The sequence below is a fragment of the Gymnoscopelus microlampas genome, assembly GCF_963454915.1.
Source record: "Gymnoscopelus microlampas genome assembly, chromosome: 12".
NCBI lineage: Eukaryota > Metazoa > Chordata > Actinopteri > Myctophiformes > Myctophidae > Gymnoscopelus > Gymnoscopelus microlampas.
The window spans coordinates 30,114,620-30,137,791 of record NC_139949.1 but is presented as its reverse complement, the minus strand read 5'-3'; the positions used below and the strand labels follow the sequence as shown (position 1 = coordinate 30,137,791).

The following is a 23,172-nucleotide window of genomic DNA, read 5'->3' as shown; positions in this document are numbered from 1 at the left end:
GCTGCTCATCTCTCTCGCAAAATCTGGCAACATTGTACAGACAGTGTATGGTACTGTCTGTTTAAACAAAGGGGCGGGGCGGCGCTGTTCGCACTGCAACCTTTTACGGGCTGAATCGTCGCTCACTCAAAACAAAACCCATTCATAAATAAAGACATTCTCGAGGAAAGGAAGGAAGTAATGGTTACATCTAACCATTTAGCTCAGAATACCGGATGCCAGGGACCAGTAGGAACCGTACATGTTCATCTCGGTTCGGGGAATGTTGTGAATCGGGGCGATGATGGGTGAAAAGAGCAAAAGTGACTTCCGATGGCTGACCCCGAGCTTCTAATGGTTCTGGCTTTAATGTGCGAGTCATCTGGAGGAGGCAGATTATTTATGTTCAGACCTTTTTGGCAAAGAAAAACATGTTCTTTTCTTCCCAGGGGTTATTGGCGTACGTGTCTAGTAGGGTCTTCCGCTTAATAACAAGCCAAATAAGCCCGTGTTGAATTCCTCTGCTTCCATATTTTCTGATTTCTTGAAAATAAACAAGTGGATCCGAAGACTGAGTGAAATGCCACTGGACGTCTGAGTTATTATGGCAGCTAAAGAAGAAGATCTGTACTCCAAAGTGACTCCTCGGAGGCAGCGTCAGAACCGACCAGGTACCATCAAACATGGGTCTGCGCTGGACGTGCTGCTGTCTATGGGCTTTCCAAAGACCAGGGCGTGAGTATTATCCTCCAGTACAGTGGTTCTCAACCTTTTCAGGCCGTGACCCCCAAAACCAAAAATGATCATATTTGAACTGGGGACCCCTCACAATAATAATCATATTTGACCTGGGGACCCCCCACCACGATAAGCACTTGGAATGTAGGAGTTGAGGCATTACGTTTTTGGTTCCACAGATAAATATTGTGAAAATAGCAGATCTAGCTAGTAGATCGGCTATTTTCAAAATGTTTGCCTCTTATATTATTTGTCAATTTGGCCAATGTTTGACCAGTTTTTTTTTTACAGTTTGTTGATTACTTTTGATGCATTAATGGTCTTTTTTATTTTCTCTCTTTCCTTTAAAAAAAAAAAAAAGGTATTTGAAGGTCTAAACTCATTATATTGTCACTTCACTGTCATCTGCCCCCCCCCCTGAGAACCCCTGCTCTAGTCTCTTTCCGGTGTTATGATTGATTGATTGATTGATGTACTTTATTTAGTAAGACATGAGAACAACAGTACATGGAAGTACAAATTCACAATACGAGGTCTACTAAATTGGAAGACTCATAAAAGCACTGAGCTTGTTTCAAATGAGTTCCCCACGCACACAAATCATGATGAAAATCATGGTGCTGTTACTGTCTCAATTCAACAGTGTATCCAGCTGCCAATTTACTCCTATAAAACTAGGATCACCACATTTTGCCTGGTGGTGCATTAACAACAATCTAGATATACCTAGAAAATATAATAACAACAGCCTGATAATAACTGATGTTAATGATGGTGTATATGTGTGGGTGGATCATGTTTTTTGTGATCTCCCATTGTGCTGTATTACAAAGCACGTTTTCTGGCTCTATGTTAACCGGTGAAAGTGTCTTTTATTTGTATTTGTTTCTTACTACTACTTATGCTTCCCAAGATAAAACCTCAACCCTGCATAGGATATTCACATAGTCCTCAACAGATGGTTTCATCATATGACACTGAGAGAAACCAGGTTGGACGATGATGAAAAACCTTTCTGGTTCTTGATTCTTGATAGTTATTCCAAACAAAGTTGGGACTGACTGAGCTCTACTAAATCCTCTTCCAGTGCTCAACCTTATGTCTGAAACAGCTTTTCCTCTGCTGGAACTGTGAATGGCAGATTGAATACAATAACTGCACTTTGGTTTTGCATACTTGACTTGTAGTGGCATCTGTCAAACTAAACCAACTGCATGAGTCTCTACTAGCAGAAGTAACTACTGTCTAATATCTGCACCAAGTCAGTTGCAGTGTGGCAGGGTAGAGAAATATTGCTCCAACCAGAAGACCATGACTGTATTGTGTCAGTTGTGTTGAAGTGTTGTGCAAATTCTAGAAGTTGAGCTGTGGTAGACCCTGTGGTTGGACATGAAGGCTGGGCTGCGGAAATAGAATTGGCAACTATTGGCAGCTACAAGAAATTACAAACACTGAAAGGTTGCACAAGAACATGCACATGAAGAAAAATTATAAAAATGTTCCTCTCCTTAATTGATGTCATAACACTTGTATGACTTGTATTACACTAGCTATATCAATATACCTTAATATACCTTTGTTGTTACCAAAATACAATACAATATTAATTGCGGAACACAAAGTAGCTTTTGTGATATAGTGCATGCTGTTCATACTTAAAGCGCAATTTTAACATGAAGATGACAGCACAGTGGGCATAATTATCTGGGACAATAAAACCACAATATTTTCAATACAATGCCATTTAACCAATGTAAAGCCTATTGAATATCTAATAATTATCAGAACTGTATTAGAAAAATTGAACTAATCATCTATAAACTTGTAAATACAACTGCATATACTTTTCAAGCCATAGTGCCTGTCATATCAGTAGGCTTGCATTAAAACAACTCAGGGTTTAAATAAAGAGGAACTATAGGTCATCAAAAAGTAACAAGTAATCATTCGCTGCCGCTTATATGTTATTAATAACAAGTTAATATAACTTTACAGGTAATCTGTAATCAGTTAGCACTTAGATAGCACTTTCAGAGTGTGTTTTGGCATAACATTCTTTTCATGACACACGCTCACAGAGGCAAACTGAACCTCACTTTCTTATACACAGTATGAGATAAGAAATATCAGAGGCTTGGCTTGTCATAGCTTCAGGGGACAAGAGTCACATTGTGTTTGGGGATTGCCTGAACCATAGGAACCATGAATATCACACGCATGCACGCACGCACGCACGCACGCACGACCACAATTACAAAAAGCCCTTCTGTTGTATGGGAGGAATTCCTGCTGAATCATTCAGGAATTGACTGGTCTAATCAGATGAGAGCTAGCTAGATAGTGGCTACTCCCTCCCTGTGCTGCTGGAGGGATTGTTGTGTTGGATGTTGTGGTTTGAGGCAGGTTGGAAACGTAAAACTAATTTACACTTCTTCGCAGCATGGCGTATAGATTAGCCTGCATCCAGCTGAAACCATGACAAATAATTCAACCATGGCTGAAGTTTTTCCATGCGTCCTCTTTTCATTTCCTGTTCAGTGATCTGATGTCAATTGTATTCTATAGTTTTTTTTATAGATTATGGTGAGAAGATGGACATGGGTGAGGTTAAAAGTAAACTCAGTATATTCCACCCAACAGCTCACAGTGTTGGGCGGAATATACCATTACATTTTAGTCTGGGTTGATGACAAACTTGTTAGTGAAATGTATGCAGATAATAGTTAACTGTTTATCTTTAAGCAGACATTTAAAAACAATCCATCACTTATTAACTATACATACTTCTGTGAAGAGTTTGATGGTACTTAGCTTAGCTTAGTGTATATGATATAATCGCCTCTCTAACTGCAATGCCTAAGAGAGTAACTGTATGTTTTATACTTAAAAACATTATTAAAATGTTTCTTATTACAGTATATTTTGATATATGATAATATGGTCTAAAGTTACTATACTCCATTTACTCTTGGTTGGCTTTTGTGTGCTATTAAAATGTAATGTATAATACGATGCAATGTAAGGATACAGGCTAGCCGACACCAACTTGGGACTCCCTCCTATCCAGCATTAGGGTCCGCATGCATGGGTCTGATCAATAAGAACATTGTAATTTATTTAGTTCCTTTTTTAATCTAACTACATACTGTAATTCAAGTTACATTTAGCTATAATCTAACATGCAGCATCAGTAGAGAAAATGGTTATGTAAATCCTGAGGAAAGACCAAATGAATAGCATTGTAAATCCAAAAAGCATTTTGGGGGTTCAGTGGCTTGCTCAAGGGCACTTGTGCCAGGGATCAAACCAGCAATCTTTAAAGGCCTGTCCACACCAGTGCAACTCCTTGCAACATGCAACTACTTGCAAGTTGCAAGTACTTGCAACCGTTATCCCCAGTGGCAGTTGCGACAAAGTTGCATTGGTGCGGTCTGCCCTAACGCCACTTGGTTGGCAACCGTCCATCACGGCCAACCTGCTACTCCCCAAGTGGTTTATTGGTTCTGTTTCTTTGCACGAGCATGCAGTATGTAAAGGAACCATAATTCTGCATCAGTGTTGGTTAGTATAACTTAACTTTACAGTATTTTTGATGGGAAAGCCCATTCAGTCTATTCAGTCACTGAGATACTGTAGTAGACATACTTACTGTATTCGCCATCTTCTTCTTATCTTATATATTAATAAGGGAGGATGGGCTGGCTGGCGGGCAGGCGGTCAGACCTCTGACTCATGTCACTACACCGTCACACTCATGTCACCATGACTCAGCCATAACCATATAAGGAGTGCCGATTGCAGCTACACCCAAATATAAATATAAAAGGGACAAGGACTGACAGATACAGAGATCTCCATATATGGGCATATCAGTCGGATCGGCTGCGGCCCGAACTCTAGATGTGAGGGCAGGGTAGCAGCCCAAACCTCCAGTATATAAAAATTATCTTAACGGAGGGCCGGCCGGCGCGTTGGCGGACCATGCCGTCACGCTCATGTCACTATGACTCAGCCATAACCACTTAAGGACTTCCCATTGCAGCTAAGCCCAAATATGGAATGTGTTGTCACGGCATCAGGTGCAAACAAATCAAATCAGTCAGCTTCATATGGGCACAAAAGGGGGCATGCTCATATATGGGCAGATACTCTATACTGATGACATCAGCCTGACAGATACAGAGATCTCCATATATGGGCCTATAATTTGTCGGCTCGGCGGTGTGACGTAGGTGTGAGGGCCGCATAGATTCCATTACCTTTTTATCCCTTACTGGAAATGAATTTGTTACAGCAGCCCTTAGCAGAATAAAGATGCAATAAATACAACATAAATGTACATTACAGAAATTCTCATTAAATGTTATAATCTATCTATTATCACTTTTTTATTACAGAAAAGGGTTTGTATACAGCGTCAAAATAGAAAGAGAAACTTGAATATTTTTTATTTCCCCCCATTTTCTCTTTTCTTTTTCCTCCCCATATCCCCCCCCCCCCACCCCAGAGGACTATGTCCATACAAATATTGAAATGTTATAATATATCTATAATAGGTTACATACTGTAGATATTCCACTCTCCTTGGGTCTGTAGTCTTGTTTTTTTGCGTCAATCTTTGGGTTGCTTGCTTGCCATGGAGAGGAAATAGAAAGCATGACCATCCATCCATGTCATGCATTTGTCTGTGTGATGCTAGTGAGGATTCTTTTTCACTATTTGGCTTAGCCTCGCTTGGAACTTTTGGCGCACCAGCACTACAAAAGGACCTCAAATGACCTGGTAGATAGTTCCAGGTACTAATGGGAAAGGCAAAAAATGAGGATAGAGCCGTGGCTGCCAAGCCTGGACTATGCAATGGAAAGGGGCCACAACAACTCGCACATCTGCACCTGCTTTGGATATGCAACATGACCAATTCAAAGCCTATTTCGCTTCGGTTTTCTCAAACACAATTTTGGTTGACAGTCATATGTAATTTTAGCTAATTCTTTGAATATCTGGAGTAAACCGCTAACATTTGCATAGCTGGAAAACTTTAGAAACTTTCCTTTTCGACAGTTTATGTTATTCTGTTTTTGTCCCAGTAACAACAATCAACTCTGACTGACTTAACTATCTAAATAACTGACTTACCTAACTTATTTCAAAGAGCTGGGTTTTTCTGTAATGGTGCCATTTAAAAATGTTCCATGAAATCTCTCACAGTTTGAAAATTGTATATTTTTGTTGTTGTTGCTAAAACTTAATCGGGCAAGACGTATTAGAGTGATATACTTAATTTGAAGTTTTTTTTTTTAACTGCTCAACAAAGACATGCGCATCGCGACACGTTGTGAGCTTGTAAATTGGCTATTGTCGTTTGACAAACCTTGCGAGTATATTTACTACTGTGAGTATATTTTGACAATACTTTTGCACTTTTATACAAAACATTTTGAATGCAGGACTTTTACTTGTAAAAGAGTATTTCTACATCGTGGTATTACTACTTTTACGTTCTTTTAAGTAAAACATCTGAGTACTATTAGAGGGATCATATAATATTTACCATACAGTCAGAGAGCAGTCCTGTGTTATTCATAACCATTTTAGCCTGATCTCACTTAGTCATTGAAAAGACCCACAAATAGTGGAAGAAGAAGTGCCTTGCCTTCCCTTTGGCATTGTGTGAGTTCACCAGGCCCATTTATAGCTGACCAGACTGGGTTGGAACCAGTGTTTCCTCTGCTGAGAGGCCTCTCCTGAGAGTGTAAGGTCCAGTTCAGTGTTGCACACTAGCAGTCCTCGCTGTGCTGTTAGTGTTATAAGTGGTTAGTGATGTGTGCTTTCTGTCAGCTTGTAAACAGGAAACGTGTATTTCCCCAAAGAGCTGAGTTAAGGAGGGGCCTTCGGGAGCTGTGTGTGTGTGTGTGTGTGTGTGTGTGTGTGTGTGTGTGTGTGTGTGTGTGTGTGTGTGTGTGTGTGTGTGTGTGTGTGTGTGTGTGTGTGTGTGTGTGTGTGTGTGTGTGTGTGTGTGTGTGTGTGTGTGTGTGTGTGTGTGTGTGTGTGTGTTGCATACTATGCAGTCAAAATGTCCACACGAGTGTTGCTCTGTAGTTTTGACATGGTTGAATTCAATGCAGACAATCCTTAGGCACAATCTACCACAGGCACAATGCCATTTCTATTGCTATTGTTTTTACTAGGGTAATCTATGAATTCAATCAATGTCGAGTAGTGAAAGTGTAGTAATTTGTGTAACAGATATTGATAGGGTACAGTGAAATCAAACTCTGCTTCTAGTGGAATCTAAATAGCAGTAGCCACATGTGCATGTTAAGGTTTATGCTGATAGCGTAAAAAACGTGTCACTAAAAATAACCTTGAGTAACAGAATTTAGCCCTTTAACAGCGTAATAAGGAACTAGTAAAGAGATTACACTGCTTTTAAACATTCAAACTTTGAAACATGCATCAGACAGCCGTGATGATGAAACAAGAGCCTGTTATGATGAGCATGTGAAATAAAAGCTTCAATAATGGTTTACAGATTAAATAGAAGCCATCATTTGTCTATTGTGGTCATTGTAATTTGTTGAAACAAATAAAATGGCCGTTGTTTGGTTTTTGAAGTTTTAACCATATGCTTTTTTTCTTTCTTCCAAAATCATAAATTAGTCTTTAATTCCTAATCCAGAGATATTTCCCTCACATCATTCACTCTCCAAACATTTTATCCTTGGTTAGCCTTGAACAGGAAATGCAGTTTATAAATAAATCATTCAGTTACTGCTTAGAGCCAAGGAGAGGCCTATGGGTTAGACATGTATACTTATTTAGGGCAGTTTGTCCATCACTGTTTCTCATGTATGGTTTCTCAATGGCTTGACAGCCTATTTTTTCGGCTAGGCTGTCGAAGTATTATATTTGTATGTATGTACTATATTTATAGAATTCATATAAGCAATCCAATCTTCTTTTGATGTTAGTCACAGCTGTATTCTGGTAATCCCACACTGCGTTATTAAATAATATCAGCTACCTTTCCTCCTCTTTAGGCTTTTCTATAATCTGGCATGATATAGATTATGGATACTAAAGTGAATATAAAAATGTTCCCTTTTAAAAACAAATCTGCAGTTTTGCACAAGATTTTTGAAAGTCTGTCATCTGAACGTGTGTATTCTGGCCTTATTATTCAAGTGTGGCCTGCATATGGGTGTTTATTTTGCATTGTGTGAAACTGGGTGAGCCATCTGGTCGGGTCTTGTAGCCAGGGCTTTCCTATCTAACATGTGTAGCTCTAGCAGGGCGCAGTGCCCCAGGGTTAGCAGACTTTGCTGTATCTAGGGCCCTGTCAGTGGGGTAGATTTAAAAATAGTTCATTCAATGTGAACATCAGAGTGGCACAACACTCACAGTTCCCCCCTCTCTGATGGAGGTCTGGTGATTGGTTAACATTTTTTCCCCTGTAATAATACATCTAGAAAGGTTTTGAGAAACAGACAGGCCCAGGAATACAGTAATATTTTAAATTCCACGACAGTTATTCCTTTTAGCTTGACTCTGTTTGAAGGGATTGGTCAATTTATAGAATCAAACGCTTTACTATTTATTTTTCACAGACTAAAGCTTATGCCATTAGGTAATTATAAATAAAGGTATGCAAGAAATGTTGATTGAGGTGAGGGCAGAGTTTAGCAAGCTAGCTAGCCTGCCATGTAAGTGAGCAGACATCCATCACCTTTGTTGTCTGTTAAGTTAGGCTACTTCACCATCCAATTTTCATTGGATAGGGGTTGATTTCTGTCCATTAGTGTGCATGTTTTGAATTAACCCTTTTTTGTTTAATGATCTGGATCTGGAGGTTATATTTGCATCAAAGTGCTTAACAACTTTGATGAACAGTCAGACACTTTACTATAACAACACCTTAGCCTATTGGCAAGGTGAGGAGAAAGTAGAGTTGCTGTGCCATAGTGGTAGCCAGTCTACTGCTGACATCTTCTTGATCTGTTGAAATGAGTTAATATAGCATCACAATCATTTTAACCATGTTAACCCCTACATCGGCTATTTTAGCCGATCTAACAAGCTCACAACTTGTCGCATCGTGGTGCTTGTATATCTGCTATTTCAACAAAATCTTGAAACATTTAAAACAATTTAACAACACATCTTGTGTGCAGGTCCCTGACACAAAATAATTTCAGATGGGGGTCCACGGCCAAATACATTTATTTTTTCTTTATTTTTTCACGGGGATTCCCTTGCATGAAAAAGTTTGAGAACCACTGAATTAGGAGAAGGTCAGTGGGCCTGGGCCTTCTGTAGGTATTCTTTGTAATGGATGTGTTTCAGAAGGCCTGAAAGCATTAGTCATATGATACTCCGGGATATCAAATCATGTCAGAGCTCTCTGATCAGTCAGTCCCTTTAGAGGCAGCCTTTGATTTCAGAGGTTTTATAAAAAGACACTAATTCGTTTTTGAGCACTCATTAAGGATAATCAGTTCTTCCTTGTTTCAGGAAAGAAAGCTCCAGAACAGGGCTCCCTCGTAAAAGAGATCTCGATCTCAATGGGATTTTCACCTGTATATAAATAAAGGTAAAAAAGAAAAGAATGTTGGATTTCAGAATGACACAGATATTAAAAGATTTGCTATGTTGCTGTGTTACTAATAGAATAACGAGTGTTAACAGCTTGTCATCCCCTTGTTAACAAGAGCTGTAGCTTACAATCTGGTTAGTTAGTACATTAATGTATGTGTAACAAATACATTCAGCAATGTGGCATAGGCTACATTTTAATAGCATTTTCATCTATTGACTGGATTATAAAAGGTTGTATTATTGGGTAATAGGTTTGCCGTATAGAGCCACCTTGACTAAATGTTCAGAGAAATATGTATATTCAGTGGATGTGCTTCTCCACAAGCTTATGTCAATTGGTCAAATCACAAGCGGATGCCTGGTAAGAAATCATCCCAAATTTTCCATAAAACTAGAGGTGCTATCTTTACCTTTTAACAGTCTCAACAGAGCCTCTTGTTATCAGTATGCGTGGGTTTGTTTGTTTGTTTGTTTTTACCGTAGGTGAGGATGAGGCTCGAGAGGGATTAAGCATGCTGCGGAAGTAGGCTAGGGTTACGCTAAGCTAGGCTGTTTGCTTGATTAGAATACGATTTTTGACTGGGATACCAGTCCTACATTCAAACATCCTGAGATTGACGTCACTGGGCAGTTTCCCACAACCTTTTGATGATTAGGCCGATTGACAGCCAATGACATGCTAGCAAATTCATTCCCATGCTCTGGGCGGACACACTTCGATAATATAGTCAAACGCAGGCATTATAGCAGCACATGAAATTATCAACAATGGACGAACACACACACACACACACACACACACACACACACACACACACACACACACACACACACACACACACACACACACACACACACACACACACACACACACACACACGGTACATCATTTCAATAAATCATTTCAATAGATCATTTCAATAAATAAGCATAAACAAACTTCTTCACATGAACAGTAGGGGGTATATGTTGTATATACACAGATTAACAAATAAAAGAGCGTCAGAATGACGCTCTTTTATTTTGTAAACTGACAGACAGACACTTGAGAAGATGTGTAATAGGTAATGGATAAGCTGTGCACTAAGTAAGGGAAAATCAATGAGTCGTGCTGCAGATGTAAAAAAGAAAAGAAATCATGATGCAGAGGCTAATTACCCTGGATAATGAAGCGAAGGGGGTTGTGCAGTGGGGAGTGCACTATAGTCCCAGTCAACAGTTAAATCAGTGGTTCTCAAACATTTTCATGTCAAGGAACCCCAAATTGGTGTATTTGGCCACGGAAAATATTATGTGCCAGGGACATCCATAAGAATAGTTGTGTTGAAACTTTTCTAAATTATTCAAAAGTTTTCACACTTCTTTTTTTCACTTCACCAGTGAGACTGACGGTGCGTTTTAACAGCGGGCGACTCTAGGGCGACATCGTCCAAAAGATAAAGAAAGTCTATGAGAGCCGGCGATCGGGCGAAGTGGGCGGGGGGGCGATGGAAGATGGATTTTCTTTATCTTTTGGACGATGTCGCCCGGCATCGCCCGAGAGTCGCCCGCTGTTAAAACGTACCGTCACAAACAACCCCCAAGTGCCCCACTGACAGATCTCTGTGCTCCCTACACCCACCTACAACAAGCCCTTTCCTCACTGGCCCCCAGAACCATTCACCAAACATATATATATATACTATGCTGTATACTGTTATGTGGAATGTATTTGATTTCAGGACCACTTCCTCAACTCAGTTAAAAACATAAATATATAAGTGAATGTACAGTATATGCTGCTACGTGAATGTACATAGCTACTACTACACTGTGAGTAGGCCTACAAAATGTAGGTTTGATGTGGAACTCCTTTTATGTGTCCTCTTATATTACAATTGGTGTGTTTCGCCCATGCGTGGCCCTGTGCGGTCTGTTGTCTGAGCGAGTGAGTGAGTGTTGTTATTCGACAGTTTTGCGCCGGTGTTGCCAGATTATGTGAGTGAAACAAGCGTACATGCAACCCCAATCTACGACAGTTACACCAAGAGAGAGAGATGGAGAGAGAGAGAGAGAGACTGAGACGGAGAGAGAGAGAGCGACGGACAGAAAGAGAGAAACGGAGAGAGAGCGGAGCGAGAGAGAGACGGAGCGAGAGAGAGAGACACAGAGAGAGAGAGACACATAGAGAGAGAGAGAGAGAATTGCATTGATGCAATATTAAATTGAAGGCAGATGAGACAACAGTTGCTGAAGATCTCGATTTATGGCCATAAAAAAAGGACTGACAGATACAAAGATCTCAATATATGGCCATTTAGGCGTGAGGGTTGTGTAACTAGTATTCATACAAGTGCACTGTGGACTATATGCTACTACCCTAGTCTGTGTAAACTTTCAACATGTTTGCAATAATTCATATTTATTTACCTACACTGCTATACCAGCCTATACAGTCTATAGGGAACATTCATTGCACATTGCATATAGCCTACTTGATCTATACTTTGGTTTATCCTCATATTTTGAGTAAATAGTTGTAAACAATTTAAATATTTCTATGCGTTTGCTTCAGTGTAATGCACCAACCTCACCAAGACAAATTCCTTGTAAAACACGTGCTATGAGCTTGTAGATCTTCTATTTTTTTTTGTGTGCAAATCTTTGAATATATTTATTACTAAAGCGAACATTTGTAACTCAAACCTTAGATTCTTTGGGTCCCTGGAACAAAATATTTTGAGATGGGGGTCGGCGGCCAAATACATTACACTACTGATATAGCAACATACGTTTTTCAGAAACCTGCTAGGATTTAGAAGACATTTGTTGATGCGTTCCCGGATTGAATGGGATAAAATAATGATTTGGTCCAGTAGTATTTTATAATTGTGTTTTTTAGAGGATGCAGATGAGAGACATGGGCTAGAGCAGTGGTAACTGTTCACAGTGTGTTTGCTTTTTTTTGTGAAAGGACATACAAACTATAGGGCATCGCAGTTGCGGCCACTTCCTGGTGCCACTGCAAAATACTCAATGCATTTTTCCCATTGACTTTTCCAAAAATATTTATATCAATTAATTTAAGCCTAGAATCAAGCCATCCAGGATCCTGGTGAATCATGACCATAAAACCTTTTTTTCTGTGATTTTTATTTTATTTTATATTTAATGATATGATATACTATATTTGATAAATACCCTTTGTTTTGCCGTTTTCAAAAAAGTTTTTTCACAGAATCAAACGTTTTATGGTCATGATTCACCAGGATCCTGGATAGCTTGATTCTAGGCTTAAATTAATTGATATAAATATTTTTGGAAAAGTCAATGGGAAAAATGCATTTTGCAGTGGCACCAGGAAGTGGGCGGGAACTGCGATGCCCTATTGATTTAGTGCAGTGTTTTGATCGCTCTCTGTTCTCTCTGCAGGCTGAAAGCTCTGGTGTCCACAGGAAGCAAAAACGTTCAGGCGGCTTGTGATTGGTGAGAAACACACAGACATCTCACACAGTCGAGTATAGCTGCATATGTATACATGAATGAAGTGCAATATTACACGTTTGTCAAAATGGTCGTCATTAAATCTATTGGTTCAGGTGTAACTAAACTAGCTGTATAGCATTGATGCCCTCTGCTGGACTCGGAGGCAATCTATCAGTGATGTAGCACCCAATTCTCCTCCCTATCAATTACACATTTACATGTCCTGTCCATTGGTCCAGGCTCTTCTCCCATGTGGATGACCCATTCCTGGATGACCCGTTGCCCAGGGAGTATGTATTGTATTTGCGGCCCAGTGGACCACTGCTCCAACAGCTCACACAGTTCTGGCAGCAGTCTCGCCTCAACTGTGGCAAGAACAAGGCCCACAACATCTTCCCTCACATCACTATCTGCCAGTTCTTCATGGTCAGTCTCAGTCTTCCTCTGTCTCTCTCTCGCTCTCTCTCTCTCTCTCTCTTAGAATATTGAACCGAATTAGTATTGCTTTGTTGGTACTTTTATGTTATGATGATTTGGTATATAGGATAATTAGGTTGTTACATGCTGCAGGGTTACACACATAATGTCCCCAAGTTTGTTTTCAATTCATACCTGTATTCTGAGTATTATTTAGATTTTGTTTATTTTGATCCCTGTTAGCTAGAAGGCTAGTGTTCCAAGAATATACCTATACTGTTCCTATACTTACAATTATTGAAATTAAAACATAAATGTACACTAGTATTTATGAAAGAAGAAAAGTGGAGGAAGCCAGATCCATTGAGAGAGTTAACACTCCCATAGACGAATATACTTCTAAAGAGCAGCTATCCAGCTATCACACCGTTATGTGAACATCATTTTAACCATCCGAATATGTTCATACTGACTCTTTGTGTTTCTGTTCCCTTCCCGGTGGTCAGTGTGCAGATGCAAAGGTAGAGGCTCTGTGTGAGGCTCTCCAGACCACCGTGGGAAAGTGGAGGGGCCGTTTCCCTGTTCCCCTCCCCCTGGAGCTCTACACCTCCTCAAACTTCATTGGCCTCTTTGTGGAGGAGCAAGTGGCTGAGGTGCTGCAGACCTTTGCTGCTGACTTTGCCACAGAGGCGGCTGCTAAAGCAGGTTGGAGCCCTGATTTAAAAAATATGGAAAAAGCCGATTGACAAGCTCATAATGTGTTGCAAAGTGACGCATTGTGAGCTTGTGCATCTGTTATTTTAGAAAATGTCGGAAAACGGTTGAACATTTTGGACGTCCTGTCAGAATGACTCATTTGGGAGAAAAAGTGGAACAATATTTCAATGTAGCTACTGTCTACTGTAGCTACTGTATTTTTGTCGCCAGGTGTCACTAATTATGAGCGGGACTGCTTACATGACAAATTCTACACAAACTGTTCCATCTGTTCTCATTAGAAGTGTTTTAGGTAATTAATGTAACCAATGTCTTGGCCAATCAGAATGGCGTATGTACCCAAGGTGGTCAGGTATTTTTTGGGTGCTGTGGCATAAATGTATGTATTTATATAGCCTTACCATGCCTCTATATAACTCCCTGTCTCCATTTCTCCTTTTGTCTAGATGTTCATGTGGAACTCAATAAAAAGCAATTCCATCTCACGTTGGCCTACCATTTCCAGACAAGTCACCTGACGGTGTTGGAGAAGTTGGCCAAGAGCATCGATGTCTCTTTGGGCTGTGATTGGCTGGCCGTGCTGTTCTCTCGGGATATTCGGTTTGCAAATCATGAGGTAAAATGTTTTCCCCCATGCAAATGATACCAAGTGAGTCAAGTGGTTACTTTGTACATCAACTCTCCCGTTCCAACTGCTGAATGACCACGCTCTGTCTTCTCTAGACGCTGCAAGTAATGTACCCGTACGCGCCTCAGAACGAGGATGAGCTGGAGCTGTTGCAAGGGGATTTCATCTTCATGTCCCCTGTGGAGCAGGGCACCGCTAGTGAGGGCTGGGTGTACGGCACCTCCCTGGCCAGCGGCCTGTCTGGCCTCTTGCCTGAGAACTACGTCAACCGCGCCGATGAGTGTGACACCTGGGTGGTCCACGGGTAAGAACACTCGCTCCACACAGGCCTGTCAGCTTTGTTTGGCACTCTCTTAGACAATACTTTTAAATGTAATCGTAAAGATAATACAATTTCATTAAAAGACGACTTCACCCATTTTCAACCTATCTTCATATAATTGGTCCTCATCCAAGTCATCCTTTAACTGCTTTGAACTTGGCATCCCTGTTTTGAGCATGTCATTATGAAGGAAAATGATCAAACATTTTCAGAAATGTTCAAAAACAGCAGATCTACAAGCTCACAATGCATAGCTTGATGACAAGCTTGTTGATTCGACAAAGTATAACACAGGGCTTAAAGGGATATTTCACTTTAAAAAAATAATTGGGTCATTTTATCGTTTACTCAGGCTTTTGTGAGCCCCCCAGACAGTTTTTAAGTTCCTTGATTCAGTATTTAGACATTTGATATTCATTATATCAGACACGCCCCCTTCCTATACAAACCCATTATACCTTCAAACTCCATTTTTAACATGTTAGATCCATCAAAAACACCCGTCCTTGGTTCTGGTGACTCCTCCTGCCCTCCTAATACGTGAGGGGCCCGTGTTTTTAAGATTACTTTTTTCATTTATTTTATTGATTTTTTAAATTGTATTTCATTTATTTCATTTTCCAAAAAAGATATATAAAATAAATGAAAAAAGTAATTGAAAAAACACGGTCTCCTCACGTATTAGGACAATATCAGTCACCAGAACCAAGGACGGGTGTTTCCGATGAATCTAACATGGTTAAAATGGAGTTTGAAGTTACAATGGGTTTGTTTAGGAAGGGGGCATGTCTGATAAAAATTAATATCAAATATCTAAATACTGAGTCAAGCAACTTAAAAACTGTCTGGGGGGCTCCCAAAAGCCTGAGTAGATGATAAAATGTCCCAATCTTTTTTTTAAGTGAAATGTCCCTTTTCTAAGTGGTTAAGTGTTTCACTCTGAGCTCAGATATGTGTACATCTCATTCTCAGGTCTCACTCCTTTCTCAACTGTGCCTCTCCATCCAACGCTGCCAGTCCTGTGGCTGGACTGTTATTTGATGGACAGCAGGATGGTGGTCTCCTTGAGAACCCTGGAGATCCACCCAGCCTTACTGTTCTCTGTCCACCACTCCAGGTACAGTACAGTGCGTAAGGGTAGGCATTAGGAGGGGTAGGTTAGCTGGACGATACCCAGCATGCATTTCAGCGATAAGTGAAGCTGAGTGAAGCACAACCTCGATTCAGATCATTACCATAACCATAACCACACCAAACCCATGCTTAAATTTAATTGTGCATCTGTAAACTAATGCCTAAACTCATCCTGCTCTGGCTGTTCACGCAATGCATCATGGGTATTGTCCTGAACGCCAAATCCATTCAGTGCTATCTTTGTATAAGATCCCTTCCCCTATATGGTATGTAGAAAAGCTATTGCAGTGATCTGACTGCTATCTCCCTGTTCTCTATGGTTTATGACGGTACGCATTGTGCTTCCTCAGTATTGGGAGCATGTTTGAAGTTGTATCCCGTTGTGCAATGCACAACACAGCTATCTATAGCAATATATTAACAAGAGTTCTATTCTTTTTCCTAGATGTTGAGGCCAAGTAGCCAGTCCTCCCTGCCTAAGAGGAGTCTGTTTGTGTGTCGCCATGGCGAGAGGATGGACGTAGTGTTTGGTAAACACTGGGTGGCTCAGTGCTTTGACTCCAAAGGTGAGTCTGAGACAGAGAGACCATAATTCTGTTTACAAATGTAACCCAATTTCATTCAAATCGATAAATTAAACATTACTGTGAACATTTATATTCTCATCTTACATTTAACTGGGGTAACCAGTCCTACATTTAGTCGGCGGAAAAAATCGCATTTCTCCCATGCTCTGGAGGGGCGGTCACAGATTTCGATATGACACACAGAGTGCTTTGAAGTTAGAAAACGCCACATATAGGCTCTAATGCAGCCTGACAGCGTGGTTCGCGGGTTCGAGTCCCGTTCCCGAAGACCTTTGCTGCGTGTCTCCCCCTGGCTCTCTCTCGCCCTATTTCCTGTCCATCTTCACTTAAAACTATCAAGGCAGAAAAGCCAAAAAAAGGAAATCGCACAGTTCACTGAACAGGGTAATAACAGCAACGATGTCATGAGTCGGAAGATTGTCTGCAGACCTTCACAAACTTTGTATATCTCAGGTATGTGTTCTTGTATAATCTTTAGCATATAGACGTTAGAAAGTGATGCAATATAGGGTGCTAGCATATAATCTGGCCCACAGTAGCCGGCCCCAGCGCTCCTCAGGGCGGACACAGGTGGCTCTCGCTGGGCGGTGCGTGTAAATCTATGCTTTCCGGCTTAAAACGGCGATAGCGCCCGAGCGGTGGGTCTTACCTGGACGGGGGGCTGACGAGGCGCATCCCCGGCCGGCCTGGGCGTGAAAAAACGCCTCCCGCGGAGTTCGAGGGACCGCCCTTTTTTCAGACTGTTATCACAGTCATAATTGACATTTATGTAATTTGTTCTTGTTTATTAGTGGCAATCCTCCTTTTTGTTTCCATGGTCTGTATTCTTTTACTTAGTAAAATGTTATGTCTGTCTCTCTCTCTCTATCTTTCTCACTCTCTCTCTCTTTCTCTCTCGTCTTGTATGTCTCCTTATTTGTGCAGGCCGATATGTTCGCTCTAATCTAAACATGCCACCCAGTCTACCAGTACGAAGTGGAGGATACCGGGACTATGATAAAGATTGTCCGATTACTGTGTTTGGCTGCACCCAGGCTCGTCTTGTAGGTTTGTAGTTCCTCATTTTAAATACTTGATATTTAGGTATGACACCTGGAAATAGGTTGTGCATGTGTGCGTGTGCGTGTGAGAGAGGGGGAGGTCATTCTATTAATATTGGTATGGAAGTAACATGGGTACCTAATGGAATTAAGCAGTAGATTCCTCCTGGAATCTACAGCTTCAACACGCTGTGAACAATGTTTCTACAAGTTAAATATAATAACAAGAAAAACAGGAAAATCAGTATTGGACTGGGAGTGGAGGATTTCTCTCACTTTCCATCCTACGAATGAAAGGAATTCATTAATGCACAAGTGACTTACATCATTTTCCAGTATAGCCCAACCCCAACGTTTGGGCTATACTGGAAAATGATGTAAGTCACTGGTGCATTGGAATCTGAAAAACATACTTGCATGCCGTTGCCAGTAATGAAGAAACCTTAAAACACAAGAAATTACTTATTAACTCTCTTGAGAAAGTTTTTATTTATCAATCTATAAATGCTACTCAACTCCCGCATAGCTACAGGAGAGACAGGGTGTTAAGAGTTGCTTTTACTGTATATCATGAATTGAATTTAGTTTCTTTCATGGGTTTTTTGATATGGCAATCGCTTTCTTTTGCAATGCTTTCATCATGCATAATACGTATATATTTGTGATCATGTGCTCCTCACAGGTGAAGCCTTATTGGAGAGCCACACAAAAATAGACTTTGTTTACTGCTCTCCCTCACTACGCTGTGTTCAAACTGCTCAGAACATTTTGCAAGGTAGGACCTGATTGTCTTAACCACCATCATGTCTGCCTCTCTTTCTCTTTGTGTGCTGTAGGAGCTTTTCTTTCTTTTTTTAAAACAAATTACCCTTTAACATTTAGCCTCTTTCGCTGTCTTTGTTGTTAAATCCATTTGAGTTTTGACAGATACAGGCCCCTGATGCTATTATAGCTATAACATAGGTCATGACCCAATCTCAGGTTTATGGGGTGTGTGTATTTGTGATCTTATTCTTGTCCAGAATATTCTTGTTCATTTACATGAAACTAAGAGACAACATTTCTCAGGTCTCCAGCTGGAGGGGAAGACAAAGATCCGCTTAGAGCCTGGATTGTTTGAGTGGACCAAGTGGGTTTCAGGCACAGCTTTACCTATCTGGATCCCTGCAGCTGATCTAGCTGCTGCTAACCTGAGTGTGGACACAACCTACCGGTAAACTAACTCAATCAAAACAATAACGATAACTTTTAATTATGATATCTATAGACTTTAAGGCACTGGTTCTCAGAGATAGAAAATCATTTCAAATGGTGGTCCATGGCTTAATGCATATCAAACTGGGGAATCCTCGACATTTTAAAAAGTTGAGAATCACTGCTTTAAGGTTCAGGGTTTCAGTTGTTTCAGCTGTAAGTGAACAGATGTTTACTAATGTACTATTCTGTCCCTCACCGAAGACCTCATATTCCTGCCAGTAAGTTAGCAGTGTCAGAGTCCTATGACACATACATCAGCAGGAGCTTCCAGGTGACGCGGGACATCCTAGCCGATTGCAAAAACCTTGGTAATCCACAGTTACTATCATCATCTTTTTTGTAAATATGTCTGAAGAGTAAGCTGAAAACAGTGCTGCAAGTTCCCAGTTTAGCATACATCTACAATTCTACATATAGTGTAAGCTAACAGTGTTTGTGGTGTGTGGTGCCTTTGTGTCTACTTCCCTCACACAGGAAACTCCGTTCTGATTGTGGCCCATGCTTCCTCCTTGGAGGCCTGTACTCGGCAGATGCAAGGCCTCAGCCCTCAGAACTCCAAGGACTTCGTCCAAGTAGTTCGAAAGGTCAGTCAGCTGATCATTATTTATCTCTAGACACTCCAGACATGTTTTCAAATTTTGCCTGTACATTGCCCCCCCCCCCCCCCCCCCACACACACACAGTCTGTCCTTGTTGCTCTCTCTCTCTCTCTCTCTCTGTCTCTCTCTCTGTCTCTCTCTCTGTCTCTGTCTCTGTCTCTGTCTCTGTCTCTGTCTCTGTCTCTGTCTCTGTCTCTGTCTCTGTCTCTGTCTCTCTCTCTGTCTCTCTCTGATAGCAGTTAATATACCGCCTGTATTTATTTCTGTAGATTCCCTACCTGGGTTTCTGTGCTTGTGAGGAAGTGGGAGAGACGGGGGTGTGGCAGCTGGTGGATCCGCCCATCTTGCCTCTGACCCATGGACCCAATCACAGCTTCAACTGGAGGGAAATGCTACAGCAGGACTGAGGCATGTGCCCTGCGGCCCTCCATCGTCTGGCCCTGAACTGGCCCTGAACTGCTGAACAAATATTTATTCTCTTCCCACACTGCTTTAAATCCAATCCAAATAAAATGTCTGGCTTCCATCACTAATGCCATGTAAAAAAAAAAGAAGAAAGAAATCCCTCTTTCATTGAGTTAAATGTATTCAAACGCGCTGCTCATGACTGAGAAGGTACTTTGTGGTGATTGGCGCAAGAGTGATTAACAGGTCAAACTACATTGTGTCATATGGGATTCGACATGGCTCAGCATCCTCCCAGTTCAACATCTCAACACATGTAGAGATGGTTCCTGGCGTGTGTTGGCTGCTGAAGGAGTTAATGAATTGAACTCAGGTTTTGTTGCTATGAGAAGTTGTTGCAGTGGTGTGCAGCACTCATCCTCATGCTTGGGAGCGTTTGGGGTTGTGGGGGAAATGTAACTGCCTCCACATTCACTGTGACAAGAGACTTGCACCCCAGAAATAATATTTCATGCCTCATGCCAGAAAGTATTACGTTTGACTCATTCTTCCTATACAACCTAACCGGAAAAAAAAGCACAATAGAAACACCAATTTTGACAATCATACAAGTTAGAGCTTTTCCTTTATAAGGGATGAGGGAGGTTAAAATTCATATCATAAGAGATTTATTTAAGTTCACATTCATCTGCCCACAGCTGTCAACCTGTTTCTAACAATCTTGTAAAGGCCATGATGCACAGGCTGTATTTTATGGTAGTTAGATGGGTAGTTTTTATGGCAGCCATGATGAGGAATGACAAATGGGAGAAAGTCAGTGTTGGAAAAACATAGTATGAATACAGTCTTAAATCTAGGCAAATCGATTCAAAATACCCATACCCATGTATGTGTAATTAGATCCTTGTCACCCTCTGTACGCCTTGTATGGTAACATTGCTTTGCAAAAGTTTGATGCATTACTTTTTTGATTGCGTTACAGGCTTTGATGACCTGTAGTTTGTTTCTTTATTGTATTATTCCAAAAATAATGATACTCTATATCGCAGAAATGGCGCAATGATGAGCAGTTGTATCATTTACATATCAGCCTGTGCCATGTGTTCGGTAACATTTCTAGAAACCTCTTCCATTACTTTATTGTAAGTAGTGATCTACGGGATCAGAATGCTATTCTCTGTCAGTGTATTACTTTGTTCTGTCACTTTACCGAAGTGCAATGAGATTTTTTCCCCCAGCTTGTTTCAAATAAACACAAATGGGTAGCCTATAATGAGCACTGTTAAGATTTGAATATTTGAATATTTTCATGATGTTTTGAGGAGATAAGAGGCCCTGTATCTTGTGTTTCCTCACAAGGCATCATATACGTAAGAGCATTAGCTCGGGAGCTTGCTGAACTGTGATTGGCATGAGAATGTCCAAAAATAGAGCAATAATACCCAAGAGGGAATGTTTTTGTGGTTATGACAGTGATGTAGCTTGGTATGAAAGGCAGTCAAGGACCATCACCAAAGACCACTGGATATTATGGCTGTTATACAATGATTATTACCATGTACACACATTTTTCTTCAAAGAAAAGTACATACAGTACAGGGGCACATGACACAAAAAAAGGTTGTTAACTAGTGACCTAGTTATACCAAGAGTTCACAATTAAATATTTGATCAAGCATGAAGCACATCCATCATTTAGGGCTAGCATGCATCTTTTACCAATCAGACTTTGCTTATGCTTGCACATTTTTTGTATTTTAAATTTGTATTCAAGTTTCAAAAATAGTGAAAATAAGCGCTCTACAAATTCACAGTTGTAAGCTTGTAGATTGCCTATTTTTTAAAAGTGTAAAATAAGTGGTTAAACTTCCTGCTATATGAGGAGCAGTATGTTTGTCAGTTCAAACATTTAAAACAAAAACTTGACCAAACAGGCAGTGCCAATCTTTGTGGAAATGCATGTGTAAATGTACAACAAAAAGTTCTGGTCTGTATCTCTGAGCATTTCTATGATTGCCAACCCTTCCAAACATTCCCATACAACTGTTGACCTCTGACAGCCTTAAATCTTTAACGTACTCAAATGGGCTTGAGCCCTGGAATTAATCACTGCTTGGGCCTAATTTTTTCTTGATAGTGGTGATATAACTATTTTAAAATAACACATTTTATTTGATTCAAAGAAATTTTACATTATTTCATCTTCTTAACAATTTCACAGTTCCTTATTAGATAATGTGCCATTCTTAAGTTTGCAATACAGTTCTTTTTTCTTTTCTTTTTTAAGTGGGGGAAAAAGTAATAATGAAGAAGTAAGATGAAGGAAGTGGAGTTTGAGCTATAGCACTGTGTAACAAAACTCTTCAGTGAGAGAACGTTATGAGCATTACAGCAACTTAATATTTAATGAGTTGTTTGCAACAGGATACAGCTAGTGCCGTATGTAAATATTACATTTTCTATAAATGATACTCATAGATAAGAAATACCTTTCACTGATATTGATCTAAGGGTGTCCACACAGTAAAATCCTCAATGTTGATTTAACCCTTAGTTACGGGTACATTTAATTCGATTTGTACACTCGCAGTGTTAAATAAATACTCAGGATTTTACGGTGCCTCTGCTCTTATAGGCTACCTGTTTTGCTTGAGTTATCGGTATGCTCCCAAAATGACAATCTTCACCCATAATATTGCTTGTTTTGGTGTTGTTTAAATTAAAAAAAGATGATATAACAACAACCTCTGCACTACTGGAATTCATTAGTGCTTTGCATGAAAATGTTCATTTATTCAAGATATTCACAATCTTTAACCACTGTCAACCTGGTGTATTTGGGCCATTGTACAGTAGGTAAAAGTGTAAAATCAAAACTTTAAACATGTTCAGTAATATCGGAAATAGCTCTACATGCCCACATTGCTATTTTCACCTTGTCGTATGATGAAATACATAAGGCTTAAGTGATTAAAAAGCTGACTACAAGGTAGCAAAAATCTGTTATGTACTTACATTATTGTACTACAAACGTGTACAGTAAGTATTGCAGAATATTTGTTATCATGAATAAAATATGGGTCTTTTAAATAATGAGCATTGGGAATACATGTGTAAATGTACAAAACGTTGAGAGTTACTCAGAGTTGTGCTCTCACACACACACACACACACACACACACACACACACACACACACACACACACACACACACACGCACGCACGCACGCACGCACGCACGCACGCACACACACGCGCGCGCACGCACGCACGCACACACACACACACA

At 40.3% G+C, this 23,172-nt stretch overlaps 1 protein-coding gene across 1 annotated transcript; it reads left to right on the top strand.

Annotated features, from left to right (window-relative positions):
- Positions 1–107: 107 nt before the first annotated feature.
- ubash3ba (ubiquitin associated and SH3 domain containing Ba) lies at positions 108–22,559 on the top strand. The gene is made up of 14 exons (XM_084073439.1): positions 108–714; positions 12,724–12,777; positions 13,017–13,203; positions 13,701–13,899; positions 14,358–14,527; positions 14,635–14,843; positions 15,834–15,978; positions 16,441–16,561; positions 17,507–17,629; positions 18,305–18,397; positions 18,691–18,835; positions 19,081–19,187; positions 19,354–19,463; positions 19,748–22,559. Exons 1-14 carry the CDS (start codon positions 584–586, stop codon positions 19,883–19,885), a joined length of 1,932 nt encoding a protein of 643 aa, XP_083929565.1. The 5' UTR covers positions 108–583; the 3' UTR covers positions 19,886–22,559.
- The last annotated feature ends 613 nt before the right edge of the window (positions 22,560–23,172 follow it).